At 48.2% G+C, this 13538-nt stretch overlaps 1 protein-coding gene and 1 pseudogene across 2 annotated transcripts in view; one reads left to right on the top strand and one right to left on the bottom strand.

Moving 5' to 3' along the window:
- Positions 1-13538, top strand: part of RAP1GAP (RAP1 GTPase activating protein) — a 94628-nt gene that overhangs the window by 40217 nt on the left and 40873 nt on the right. The window contains exon 4 of the mRNA XM_079987396.1: positions 12427-12462. Within this exon, the coding sequence (XP_079843522.1) occupies positions 12427-12462 (36 nt within the window). The remainder of the gene's footprint in view (positions 1-12426; positions 12463-13538) is intronic.
- Positions 4118-4678, bottom strand: LOC307221859 (iron-sulfur cluster assembly 1 homolog, mitochondrial pseudogene; annotated as a pseudogene). The gene has a single exon. The product of its transcript is annotated as an iron-sulfur cluster assembly 1 homolog, mitochondrial pseudogene (transcript).

Here is a 13538-nt window from a genome sequence, read left to right as displayed (position 1 = left end):
CGACTGGCGTCTTCTGTCTGGCAAGGGGGGCTGGTGGCTGACTTAATTTCAGGATAGTTACAACTCTTACAACTATATGAAATAAGAATCTAGCATTTCTTAAATCCTTTGCATAATTATATTTAAACTAATATATTTAATACATAAACAACCTTTTAAAAGGAAAAGAAATCTTAAAAGGATCTTAGTTTAAGAAAGAAACAGCTTTAGAAAAGACTTCCCAAAATGTTCTCTTTCTGCCAGCTAGATGCTTTTTCACTGCTCTTGACCTTTTTAACCTTAGGAAGAAGATATGGCTCATTTTACTATTTATCCACCCTTAATTTGTAGGGTCAGTGTAACCTTGGCTCTCAGCCTGTAATTCCCTTTTTACAACTTTGAGAGTTGTTTTCTGCTATAAATCAGGGGGGGCCCTTGTCTAGGAGTAAAAACATCTTGCCAAGGTTTTTAGGCAGCTGGTCTTCTGCCTGGCATGAAACAGAACATTTTTAAGCTCATTCTTAAAATACAAGCCCTGATTAAACATATAAGCTTTAATAAAAATGCAAGCTTATGATTAGATGCCTCAAGGGAACCACCAGAAGGCCCTCGGAGCTGGATCTCAGTGTCCGTGCTGAACAATTGGGGTGGAGACGCTTCTTCAGGTATACTGGACCGAGGTCGTTCAGGACTTTAAAGGTCAGCACTAACACTTTGAATTGTGCTCGGAAACGTACTGGGAGCCAATGCAGATCTCCCAGGACTAGTGTTATGTGGTCCCGGCGGCCACTCCCAGTCACCAGTCTAGCTGCCACATTCTGGATTAAATGCAGTTTCTGGGTCACCTTCAAAGGTAGCCCCACATAGAGCGCATTGCAGTAGTCCAAGCGGGAGATAACTAGAGCATGCACCATTCTGGCGAGACAGTCCGCAGGCAGATAGGGTCTCAGCCTGCGTACCAGGTGGAGCTGGTAGACAGCTGCCCTGGACACAGAATTGACCTGCGCCTCCATGGACAGTTGAGAATCCAAAATGACTCCCAGGCTGCGCACCTGGTCCTTCAGGGGCGCAGTTACCCCATTCAGGACCAGGGAATCCCCCACACCCGCCTGCCCCCTGTCCCCCAAAAATAGTTCTTCTGCCTTGTCAGGATTCAACCTCAATCAGTTCGTTATAAAATAAGTTCAAATCAAATTAATGGCAACCATTAGGCTAGAATTCTGTGAGGATTACCAAAGGAGGGGGTCAGACTGAGTCCAAACCAAAGGCCAGGCAGAACAGCTTTGTCTTGCAGGCCCTGCGGAAAGATGTCAAGTCCCGCGGGGCCCTAGTCTCTTGTGACAGAGCGTTCCACCAGATGGGGGCCACAGCCGAAAAAGCCCTGGCTCTGGTTGAGGCCAGCCTAACCTCCCTGTGGCCCAGGACCTGCAGTTCTGCCCTCTTCCTTCCTTCCTCCTCTATGCCCACCACCTCCAGCTCACTCCCCAAGTTGGGGGTCTTGTTACCAGGCAGGTGGGGGAAGGGGCTCACTGCTTCCTGGGGCTTGCAATGCTTTGAGTCGTCCTCCATGCGCAACTCTCCCCCCCCCCCCCGCCCGCCTGCCCGTGTGTGTGATGCATAGCTCCAGCTCGTGGGTGGTCCCCATGGCAACGGAGGCGCCCCCGCAGGTCTCTGGGGTGAGGAGAGCCTGAATCATTAGGCCTCCTGAGGAGGAGGAGGAGGCCGTGCCCTTGGCCCAGCAAGGGGCCACTTTGGCGTTTGGGGCAGGATTCCTGCTTGGCCGCCTTGCTGCCTGGCAGCGATGGGCACCGTCCCTCCTCCGTTGTTCGAGGTAGATGAGCTGGTGGGCATCCCGTGAAACTGTTTGGGATTGAGAAAGAAAGGGGTTTCTGCACACAGCACAGGCTGGATGGCTGCCAAACCCAGTAAAGGTAAAGTTGCCCCTGACCATTAGGTCCAGTTGTGGATGCTCATCTCGCTCTATAGGCCGAGGGAGCCGGCATACAGCTTCCGGGTCATGTGGCCAGCATGACGAAGCCGCTTCTGGCAAACCAGAGCAGCGCACGGAAACGCCGTTTACCTTCCCACTGGAGCGGTACCTATTTATCTACTTGCACTTTGACGTGCTTTCGAACTGCTAGGGGGGCAGGAGCAGGGACCGAGCAACGGGAGCTCACCCCGTCGCGGGGATTCGAACCGCCAACCTTCTGATCGACAAGCTCTAGGCTCTGTGGTTTAGACCACAGCGCCACCGGCGTCCCAGAGAATTGCCCAAACCCACGTAAGGCTGTCAGTGGCTACTGGGAGATACTGATGCTTCTGAACAAAACTTGCTGGGAACTGCAGAAGGAACGACTGTTGCTGTTGCCCTCAAGGTCCTGCTTGGGGGTTTGGGCAATTCGCAGGGTTTGGCCCCCGTGAAAACATGAAGCTGGACTAGATGGGCCGTTGGCCTGATCCAGCAGGTTCCTCTGATGTTCTTAGCATCTTCCATGCACTTGGCATTTATCCTGCAAGGGTGGTGGGGATTGCAGAGCAGGAAATTCATAGAATCATATAGTTGGAAGGGACCCCAGTGGTCATCTAGTCCAACCCCCTGCAGTGCAGGAATCTCAACTAAAGCAGCCATGGCAGATGGCCATCCGACCTCTGCTTAAAAATCTCCAAGGAAGGATAGTCCATTACCTCCCGAGGGAGACTGTTCCACTGTCGAACGGCTCTGACTGTCAGAAAGTTCCTCCTGATGCTTTGTCGGGATCTCCTTTCTTGAAACTCGAAGCCATGGGTTCGAGTCCTACCCTCCAGAGCAGGAAACCCTCCAACTAGCCCTGCTCAAAAGAATCACTGACCTCCTCCAGTGATCTTGATAAAGGTGACTAGAAGCCATGGGTTCGAATCCTACCGTCCAGAGCAGGAGAAAACAAGCTTGCTCCATCTTCCATTTGACAACCCTTTAGATATTTGAAGATGGCTATCATATCTCCTCTCATCCACCTCTTTTCCAGGCTAAACATACCTAGCTCCTTCAGCCGTTCCTCATAAGGCTTGGCTTCTAGACCCTTAATCACCCTAGTTGCCCTCCTCTGCACACATTCCAGCTTGTCAACATCCTTCTTAAATTGTGGCACCCTGAACTGCACACAGTATTCTAGGTGTGATCTGACCAAGGCAGAAAAGAGTGGTACTTTTACTTCCCTTGATGTGGACACTAGACTTTTGTCGATGCAGCCTAGAATAGCATTCACCTTTTTTGCTGCTGCATCACACAGTTGCCTCATGTTAAGCGTGTGGTCCACTAAATCTTTTTCACATCTTCTACTAGTAATTTTTCCCCATCTTACATTTGTGCGTCTGGTTCTTCTTGCTGAAGAGCAGAACCTTACATTTGTCCCTATTGAAATTCATTTTGAAATTCATTTTGAATCCCAATTCTGTCTTCAGAGGCATTGTCTATCCCTCCCAGTTTGGTGTCATCTGAAAATTTGATGAGCATCCCCTCAATTCCTTCATCCAAGTCATTTCTAAAGATGTTGAACAACAATAGGCCCAGGACAGAAGCCTGCTAACTTTTTTCCCAGGATGACGAGGAACCATTAATGAGTACTCTTTGTGTTCAGTCAGTCAACCAGCTACAAACCCACCTAATAGTTATCTCACCCGGTCCATATTTTACCAGCTTCTCTGCAATAATACCATGGGGGACTTTGTCAAATGCCTTACTGAAATCAAGATACACTATGTCCACTGCATTCCTCTGATCCATCAAGCTTGTAACTCCATCAAAAAAAGAAATGAGAATCGTGTGGCATGTCTTCTTTTTGATAAACCCAAATTATAATTTTAAAAACCGGAGTGTGTGTGTGTCAGAGGGTGTACCATTTCAGGGCCTGCCTGCCTGCAGAGGCTGTTGCTTCTGACACCCATCTCCAAATCCTTGTTTTAGACCAGGGGTCCGCAACCCTTTTCAGCCATGGGCTGGTCCGCTGTCCCTCAGACCATGTGGTGGGCCAGACTATTGGGGGGGGGGTGAACAAATTCCTACACCCCACAAATAACCCTGAGATGCATTTTAAATAAAAGCACACATTCTACTCATGTGAAAACACCAGGCAGGCCCCACAAATAACCCAGAGGTGCATTTTTTTTATTTTTTAAAAACACAGTACTTTTATTCTGCTGGAAAGGCAGCTGTATATTACAAACCCTAAAGCTGTGAAAACGCACACACTGAGTGATTACTTCAGAAACCAGTTTTGTGGTCTTAAAAGTGACAGTCCTGATGTTTTAAATGTTAAAGCTTTCTCCACAACCACATGTTCCTTTGATGTTTGGGTTATTGAAAACAAATTCACTGGACAGTTTGTTTTCTATATAGTCCATTTCAGTTCCTAGAAGTGTGAGTTGCGCTTTCTTTTCGATAAACACTCTTAACACCATCCTGTACCACTTCCTCATCAGAGTCCCCCTTTGATTTTGTGTGTTCTAGTGTATAAGAAAGCCCATTACAGTCTCTTGTACGGACACCAACTTTAACGCCTGCATGGTCAGGTTTGTCTTTAAGCAGTTGTTTTATCTTCTGCACAGCAGATGGGGTCAGTGTGGCCTGAACCTTCCTCTCGCTCACGGCCAGCCGAACGGTGGCTCTGACCATGGAAGAGGCCATCTCTCCCGCTCCGCACATTCAGCCCCGTCCTTCGAGGTTATCTTTTTTATACAGTGGTGCCCCGCAAGACGAATGCCTCGCAAGATGGAAAACCCGCTGGACGAAAGGGTTTTCCGTTTTGGAGGTGCTTCGCAAAACGAATTTCCTATGGGCTTGCTTCGCAAGACGAAAATGTCTTGCAAGTTCCTGCGGGGTTCCCCCCCCCCCTTTTTCTAAGCCGCTAAGCCGCTTATCAGCTGATCCACTAATCCGCTTATCAGCTGATCCGCTAAGCCGCTAAGCCGCTTATCAGCTGATCCACTAAGCCGCTTATCAGCTGATCCGCTAAGCCGCTAAGCCACTAATAGCGCTAAGCCGCTAAGCCGCTAATGGGCTTGCTTCGCAAGACAAAAAAACCGCAAGACGAAGAGACTCGCGGAACGGATTCTTTTCGTCTTGCAAGGCACCACTGTATATATATAATTAATTTTTATTCAATTTCCAATATACATTCCATCCACTTCTAACATATACATCTTTTAGACTTCCCTCAGCCTATCTGACAATTTTCCATATTATCACAATTACTCACATTTCTTAAATTTATATTGCGCTTTAACAATCTTAATCTTATCATATCTTTTAAGCAACATTTCTATCAATCATTTTCACAGAGCTTCTTGAAAGCCTACAAGCGTTAATTGCTCCTCACATGTATTTTTGATATACTCTGTAAATTTATTCCAGTCCTCGGTGAATCTCTGATCGCATTGGTTCCGAATTTTCCCCGTTAATTTGTCCATTTCTGCATATTCCATCAATTTCATTCTCCATTCTTCCCTCATCGGCATTTCTTCCTGTTTCTATTTCTGGGCCATCAAAATTCTAGCTGCTGTCACTGCATACCTAAATAACTTCACATCCTTCTTTTTAATTTCATTCCCTAATATTCCTAATAACAATGCTTCTGGTTATATTTCAACATTTTCTTCATCTCATTATAAATCATTTCCCAAAAACCTTTCACTTTCTTACACTCCCACCACATATGATAAAATGTTCCTTCTTTTTCCTGACATTTCCAACATTTACTACTGACTTTATACATCTTACCAAATTTCGCTGGTGTGACATACCATCTATATATCATTTTCATAACATTTTCTTTTATTGTAGTGCATGCAGTGAATTTCATATCCTCCGAGATTATCCATGGACACGGCGCATGGAGCGACCCAAGAGATGCATTTTAAATAAAATAGCACATTCTACTGTCTGACTACTGTCTGACCATCTCGTCCTCTGTCGTTCCCTTCTCCTTGTGCCCTCCATCTTTCTCAACATCAGGGTCTTTTCCAGGGAGTCTTCTCTTCTCATGAGGTGGACAAAGTATTGGAGTCTCAGCTTCATGATCTGTCCTTCCAGGGACCACTCAGGGCTGATTTCCTTCAGAATGGAGAGGTTTGATCTTCTAGCAGCCCATGGGACTCTCAAGAGTCTCCTCCAGCACCATAATTCAAAAGCATCCATTCTTCGGCGATCAGCCTTCTTTATGGTCCAGCTCTCACTTCCATACATCACTACTGGGAAAACCATAGCTTTAACTATACGGACCTTTGTTGGCAAGGTGATGTCTCTGCTTTTTAAGATGCTGTCTAGGTTTGTCATTGCTTTCCTCCCAAGAAGCAGGCGTCTTTTAATTTCGACTGTTGTGATACCTCACCATTTTTCTCCAAGGAACTCAACGTGGAGTAGATGGTTCTCCCCTCCAGGCGACTCCCTGGAAAAGACCCTGATGTTGGGAAAGATGGAGGGTACAAGGAGAAGGGGAAGACAGAGGACGAGATGGTTGGACGGTGTTCTCGAAGCTACCAGCATGAGTTTGACCAAACTGCGGGAAGCAGGGGAAGACAGGAGTGCCTGCCGTGCTCTGGTCCATGGGGTCACAAAGAGTCGGACACGACTAAACAACTCATGTAAAAACACGCTGATTCCCGGACTGTCCGCAGGCCAGATTTAGTTTGCCTACCCCTGTTTTAGATTCCTTTTTGAAATGGGGAGAGAGTGCTGTTCAGTCAGTGCTCCATCCCTGCGAGCTGCAGAAACCCAAAGGCTTGCTTCTCTTCTCCCTTCCTCCCTCCCACCTCTGAGATGCAAATGAGGCACACAGAGAGGTGAAAGGGCTCCTTGTTTGGGGCTCCGAGAGCGGCTGCCAATGTCAATGGAGCAGAGAGTCCTTCGGCAAAGGAAGTGCCTGCCTGGAATCTCCTGCCCCCCTCCACCTTCCTCCTCTGGGAGAGAGTGGGGGTGTGTGGATAGGCTCATGTGAAAACCACCAGCAGAAATGCAGGGAGGAATCCCAGCCCCTGCCGCCTTAGCAAAGTGACTTCCCCAGGGCACAAGCCTGGGCAGTGTGTTTGGAAGTCCTGGACTGCCCAGATGGCAGGACTCGCTGATGGGGCGCAAAAGAAAGCAGAGCAATTTGTTTGGTACCATCCTGGCAGCAGGAGTCGCTGGAAGGAGGCGTACAAGGCAACATCCAACCGCCTCAGGGACCCCGCTCCAGATTTGTGCGAGTTTTACTCCCAAGCATTCTTTTCTCTCAAAGATATTTATTGTGTAAAGCAGCGGTGGTTTATTTTTTTTTAAATAGATTTCTTTATTTGGTTTTTCAAATTAAAATTTTACAATCACAAACACACAACATACAACATAAAAACAAGATTCTACAGAATCTCCCAGACTTGCCTCCTCCCCTTTGTCGGTCCTGTTATGAATCATTTCCTCCTGCGTCTTTCATAATAATCAAAATCTTTTACATCACCATTATATCCAAAATTCACCATTAAACTACGAGTGTCATTCCAATCCTGCTAACGATTTTAACTGTTTACAATGTTTTTTCCTTCCGGTCATTTTTGCCATTTCGGCATAATCCATCAACTTGATCTGCCATTCTTCTCTGGTCAGGACTTTGTCCTCTTGCCATCTCTGGGCTAGCGGAGGTTTAGGGTCAGAGTTTTCCTTCTCCAGTGGATGAGCCCTCACAGCCCCTTAACACTCCGTACACCTTCCCTAGGATTTGAATCTGTGTTTCCTTAGAACCCAGCTTGCCTTTGTTCCAAGCTGGGGAGAGCTTAGAGCAGCTGCTTGGCATGCAGAAGGCCCCAGGCTAAATCCCCTGGGAGAGACTCCCCTACTTGAAATCTTGGAGAGCCTTTGCTGCCGGGCCATGTAGGCAGCACTGAGCTAGATGGACCAGTCTCCTGTCTCAGTCTAAGGCAGCTTCCTGCTTAAACCAGCCCTTCAGAACCGTGAGGACTGGGATCTTGATTCATTTTTTAAGGGAAGGACCGCAGCTGCATGCTGGAGCCCCTGCTGGGCCTGCAGAAGGAAGGCCCCAGGTTCAGGCCCGTTGGCAGCATCTCCAGTGTGACGCAGCAGCTAAAAAAGCCAATGCAATTCTGGGCTGCATCAATAGGAGTATAGCATCTAGATCAAGGGAAGTAATAGTGCCACTGTATTCTGCTCTGGTCAGACCTCACCTGGAGTACTGTGTCCAGTTCTGGACACCACAGTTCAAGAAGGACACTGACAAACTGGAACGTGTCCAGAGGAGGGCAACCAAAATGGTCAAAGGCCTGGAAATGATGCCTTATGAGGAACGGCTAAGGGAGCTGGGCATATTTAGCCTGGAGAAGAGGAGGTTAAGGGGTGATATGATAGCCATGTTCAAATATATAAAAGGATGTCACATAGAGGAGGGAGAAAGGTTGTTTGCTGCTGCTCCAGAGAAGCGGACACGGAGCAATGGTTCCAAACTACAAGAAAGAAGATTCCACCTAAACATTAGGAAGAACTTCCTGACAGTAAGAGCTGTTTGACAGTGGAATTTGCTGCCAAGGAGTGTGGTGGAGTCTCCTTCTTTGGAGGTCTTTAAGCAGAGGCTTGAAAACCACATGTCAGGAGTGCTCTGATGGTGTTTCCTGCTTGGCAGGGGGTTGGACTCAATGGCCCTTGTGGTGTCTTCCAACCCTATGATTCTATGATTCTATGATTCTATTAATCCCTGGAGAGCCATTGCTGGTGCGAGGCAAGACCTGCCACTGGGCATTGGCCTAATCAGCACTGGCACGACACCAACATCTCTGTGAAACAGAAGATTTAAGAATTGGGTCCCCAAAATGCATGTTTGTTTGGGCTCAAAGAAAGGTGGAAGACTCCTAGTATTTAAGACAATATTGCATTGGAAGATCCGACTGTGCACAAAACACCTTCCTATGTTTGCCTCTGGAGGGCGGCTTTGCTTGCTGGTGGTGAGTGAGGGAGGCACTCGGCGCATGCTCAGAGGGCCATGCCCATCATGGCTCCATTTGTGCCGGGCTTAAGAATCCCGAGATTTGAAAGAGATTCTGGCCCTGGTGTGTGAGAGAATCAACTCCACTCTGAGAAGAGGGGGAAATGAGAGAGGGAGGGGGTGGTCTTGGGCTATCCTCATGAGACCTCCACCCCCTGCCTCAAGGACCTGAGAGTCTGTTGAGGATCTGCTGTCCTCACTTTCCCCATATCAATTAAAGGATCAATTAACTGGTTAAAAGAGCACTCTTAATTCTCTCTAATTAACTTGCTTTGATGGCCTTAATTGCAAATACAGACGAGGTGGTTGGGGGCGAGGGGAGGGCGAGAGAAGGAGAGGATTATTATTTCCTCAGTTCTGCTTTCACAGAGTTATGGCTGGAGGCTGTGCGCACGTGTGTGTGTTTGTGTGTGTGTGTGTGTCCTGGGTATCTGAGAGATCTTGGATTCCTTAAGAGAGAATGAAAGTCTGTACCTTGAAGAATCATAGAATTGCACCATTATTACCGATAAAACAGAAACAGCTTAAAACATGGGGGAAAGACACGCATTAGAAAGCAATCCAAACCTAATAAAATCAAAGCACACAAACATATATCATACTTATTTAAAAATACAAATAATCACAATAAAAACACAGCAGCCTTTCCTTAAAACACAGTTGTAGAGTTGGAAAGGGGACCCAATGGATTATCTGGTCCAACCTTATTGTAATTTTAGGCCTTTAGGCCAAGCATTGCCTTGTTTTATATGTTTGTGTGTGTTTATATACACACACACAACATATAAACACACAGAATTATGCATTTGCAGCTTACAAGCATGGAAAGAAAATAAAGTCCCAACCAATCGGTTTTCCATTATTGCATCCATCAAAACTTATTTACATTGTTGAATTTATCTTAATGGAAAGAAGATAAAGTCCCTACCAGAGAAGAATGGCAGATTAAGTTGATGGATTATGCAGAAATGGCTAAAATGACTGGAAGAATCAGAGATCAGGAAGACCAAAATTTTAATAAGGAATGGGGGGAATTTATTATTTATCTTAAAAACCACTGCAAACAGTTAAAATCATTAGTAGCATTAATGGTGAGTTTTGGATATAATGGAGATGTAGAATGTTTGGATTATTATAAAAGATGCAGGAGGAAAGGACTTAATAATAGGACCCACAAAGGGGAGGAGGGAAATCCAGGAGATTCCTTAGAATCTTGCTTTTATGATGTATGTTGGATATGTGACTGTAAAACTTTGATTTGAAAAAGCAAATAAATATAAATATCATCATCATCATCATCATACTTCTGAATGGAACAAAAGACCCGCACACTATGAGCATTTAAATAAAACAATTTCTTAATGCCAAATGATAAATTCTGAGAAATGATGGGAGATGCTCCTCTCTTCCTTCTCCTCCTCCATCCTCTTCTTCGCTGCTGTGAAACTTTGCCTTCTCCAGATGTGAGTCCTGGAGAGAGAAGCTCTTTTTTTCCTGTTTGGAGGTGAGGGGAATCCTAGCAGCTACGTGCCTCCCCTCCACCTTCCAGACTCCCTCTCTCCTCCCATTCATCCCCCTCAAGTGTAGGCCAGTTGCCATGGCGACCCCAGTGGTCCAGGCCCCAGCCAGCCAGCTTCCCTCCCTGCCTCCCTCCCCCCATCTCTCTCTCTCTCACACACACACACCCACACACCCGGGAAAGGTTGCATCCGGCTGCAGGGACCTGCCTCTCCTCCGGCAGCACCTGGCTCCACGCCCAAAGAGTACACACAGCGCAGCAGATCCCAGCAGATCCGCCAGGCGGGCAGGGGAGAACCCCTCGAAGGCTTGCAGAGCTGGCTTCCCTCCTCTCCCCGCCGGGCTCCTGCGAGCAAGGAGGCGGAAGGGAGCTTTCGCCATGGAAGCTGCCCATCCCGCGGCAGAGGCACAGAGCCTCCAGCGCCCCGGGCCGGGTGTGGGCAGGATCTGAACCCGAGACCCACGAAGCAGCAGCAGGAGAAGGAGGAAGGCTGATGGCCGAGTGGCAAGCCCTCCCGGGGACCCCCGGGCTGCCCCCTCCTCGGAGGAGGGAATCCGTAGAGGATGGCTGGAGCGTGAGTTAACCCCTCTATTGGGGGGGGGCTGTGTCTTGGCTTTAGGGGGTGACGGCTGCCACAGCCTCTGGGGGGGGGGTCTGGGGGTCCCTGCTCCTGATGACCCTTGACTTAGGGGAGCAAAGAGAGCAGGCCATCAAGGTGGGTGGGGGAGCTGGTGGGGGGAGGCAGGAAACGTACAGGAGTTTGGTGGTGGTAGAGCGAGCAAAGGGCTCTATCTGGTGTTAGTCCTACTCAGAGTAGACCCACAGGGTTTCCCACTGGGTGGCCGCAGTGAGGGCAGGGTGCTGGGCGTGATCCGGCTCTTCTTGCATTTCCATGGAACTTCCAAGTCCTGAAGCAGTCTATCGAGATTCCTAGGTTCTTAGGGGTATTTGGCGAGAATGCTGGACTAGATGAGCCTGTTTTTACTCATTCAAGTGGATGTGTAGGGCCGTTGATTTCAGCGGGTCTACTCGGAGTAGCCAGATCCAGGGCAGGCGGAGTGTTGTTTTTTTTGTTTGTTTGTTTTTGCAAATTCAGAAAGCAGAGTTGTCTTGCCGGGTCCCTCTCTCTTTCTCCCCTGCCAAGCGCTGACCTCCTTCCAAGAAAAGTCATTAAGCCAGCCTTGTGAGGAGAGAGCCTGTTAACCCTTTGTGTGCTGCGCTTCTGGGCTCTCTCACCTGCTGCTGCTTTGTGCAAGGGGGGGCGGGGCGGGGGAGGGCGGCACTGATCTTCTCCTAGGTCCTGGTGAAGCAGCCATGTTTGTGGGCACGGGGTATGCCCAGGACCCTGCAGATCTGACAGCTGGGGAGGGGTGAAGGAGGTACAGCTCTTCTCTTGAACCCTATCTCTGCCGCTGCAGTGGATTCGCTACATAGACCCTCTCTCAGACTCAGTGCCACCTCTGTGAAATGGGAAGAAGGCCAGCCTACTCCGTGGGGTTGTTGTGAAGGACCCTTAAGATCCTTGCCAGGGTTGGTGTTAGGGGATGGTCTGAACCCTTGGGGTGTTTTTCTGGTTCGCGGACATTGACTGGGCCCAGATCCACTAACCCTCTGACCCCCAGTGATGCTCAGACGCACACCCCACCACCTTAAAGTTTCCCTGGGTGACCCTGGGGGCCAGTCACTGCCTCTCTCAGCCTAACCTACCTCGGAGGGTTGTTGTGGGAAATTGCCCACAGTCTTTTGAATACCCCTGGTTCTTGCATCGTTTTCAAGTGCCTGTTTAAAAGTGGATCTTGCCAACTCTCAGGCTTTGTTTAAAGCCTTTTTTTTGGGGGACAGGGTTTTTTTTGGGGGGGTGACTATTTCTGACCCCTCCCATGCAGCCAACCATCACCCACTACTTCCTTTCTCCCCAATCTCTTGCAGAACACAGAGCTGTTTGAAATGATTGAGAAGATGCAGGTGAGTCAAATTTACTTGGCAAGACCTGCCTGGACTTGCACCCGGGTCTGACAGAGGTAGACCGGAGGGTGACCAGACACTCGGGGCAGTCTAGGGGGAATGTGGGCAGGACAGGGTCTCCTTCCTGCCCCAGGGGATAAAGGTGTTTTTAGGACAGGGAGATCTTTGGGCTAGAAGCAAGGAAGGCAGGGCAGGGAGAGGCAGCTTTCAAGAATGGCCTTCCCCAATTTGGCAGGGTTTGTGCGTGTCTGTTTTGGATTGCAGCCTTCAGCAGACAGCGCAGGAGATGGTCAGGACTCTGCACTTGTAGAGTCGGAAGGGTCCCCTAGCGGTCATCTAGTCCAACCCCATGCAGTGCAGGAATCGCAGCTCAAGAATCCCTGATAGGTGGCCACCCGACCTCCGCAGGGCCTGTAAGACAGAGCTATTCCACCTGGCTTTCAATTTGAACTTAGCCTGATCTTTTATTCCCCTTCCTTCCCTCCCACTCCCCTTTTTATGGAGATTACCCGTTCTGCTAATTCTCCCCGGTCTCCTCGCTGGCCCAAATAGGCCTAATTTAGCCAGCTAGCCCTGGTGATCATCTAATGTCTATTGGATGGAGTTCCCCCCTAAACTGATTTTTGAATTCTTTTTTGAATTTATTGTTTTTAGAATTATTGTTATTCCCGTTTTATACTGTATTTAATGCTGGTTTTGTTGCGTCAGTAAAGTGTTTTAAATTTGTTGCTAGCCGCCCTGAGCCTGATTTTCTGAACCGGGAAGGGAGGGGTGTAAATAAAAAATTATTATTATTATTATTATTTATTAAAAACCTCCAAGGAAGGAGAGCCCACTGTCTCCCGAGAGAGTCCGTTCCACCGCAAGGGGTGTGCGCATATGTGCGTGTGGATAAAAAATGCATCTCTTTGTGCTACGTGATGCAAATTTATACAATTAGTCATTGCACGAAGACGGTGGATTTATCTAAAGTGTCTTCTGTGGAAGCTGAATGATAGAAGATTCAAGACAAATGAAAGTCCTCCTTCGTGCAGTGCATCGTTAAACTGTGGAACTCCCTCCCACTGGAGTGATGG

Source organism: Podarcis cretensis (genome assembly GCF_951804945.1).
Source record: "Podarcis cretensis genome assembly, chromosome: 8".
Classification (NCBI taxonomy): Eukaryota; Metazoa; Chordata; class Lepidosauria; order Squamata; family Lacertidae; genus Podarcis; species Podarcis cretensis.
The sequence above is the reverse complement of the archived record's forward strand: the minus strand, read 5'-3'. Positions and strand labels throughout refer to the sequence as shown.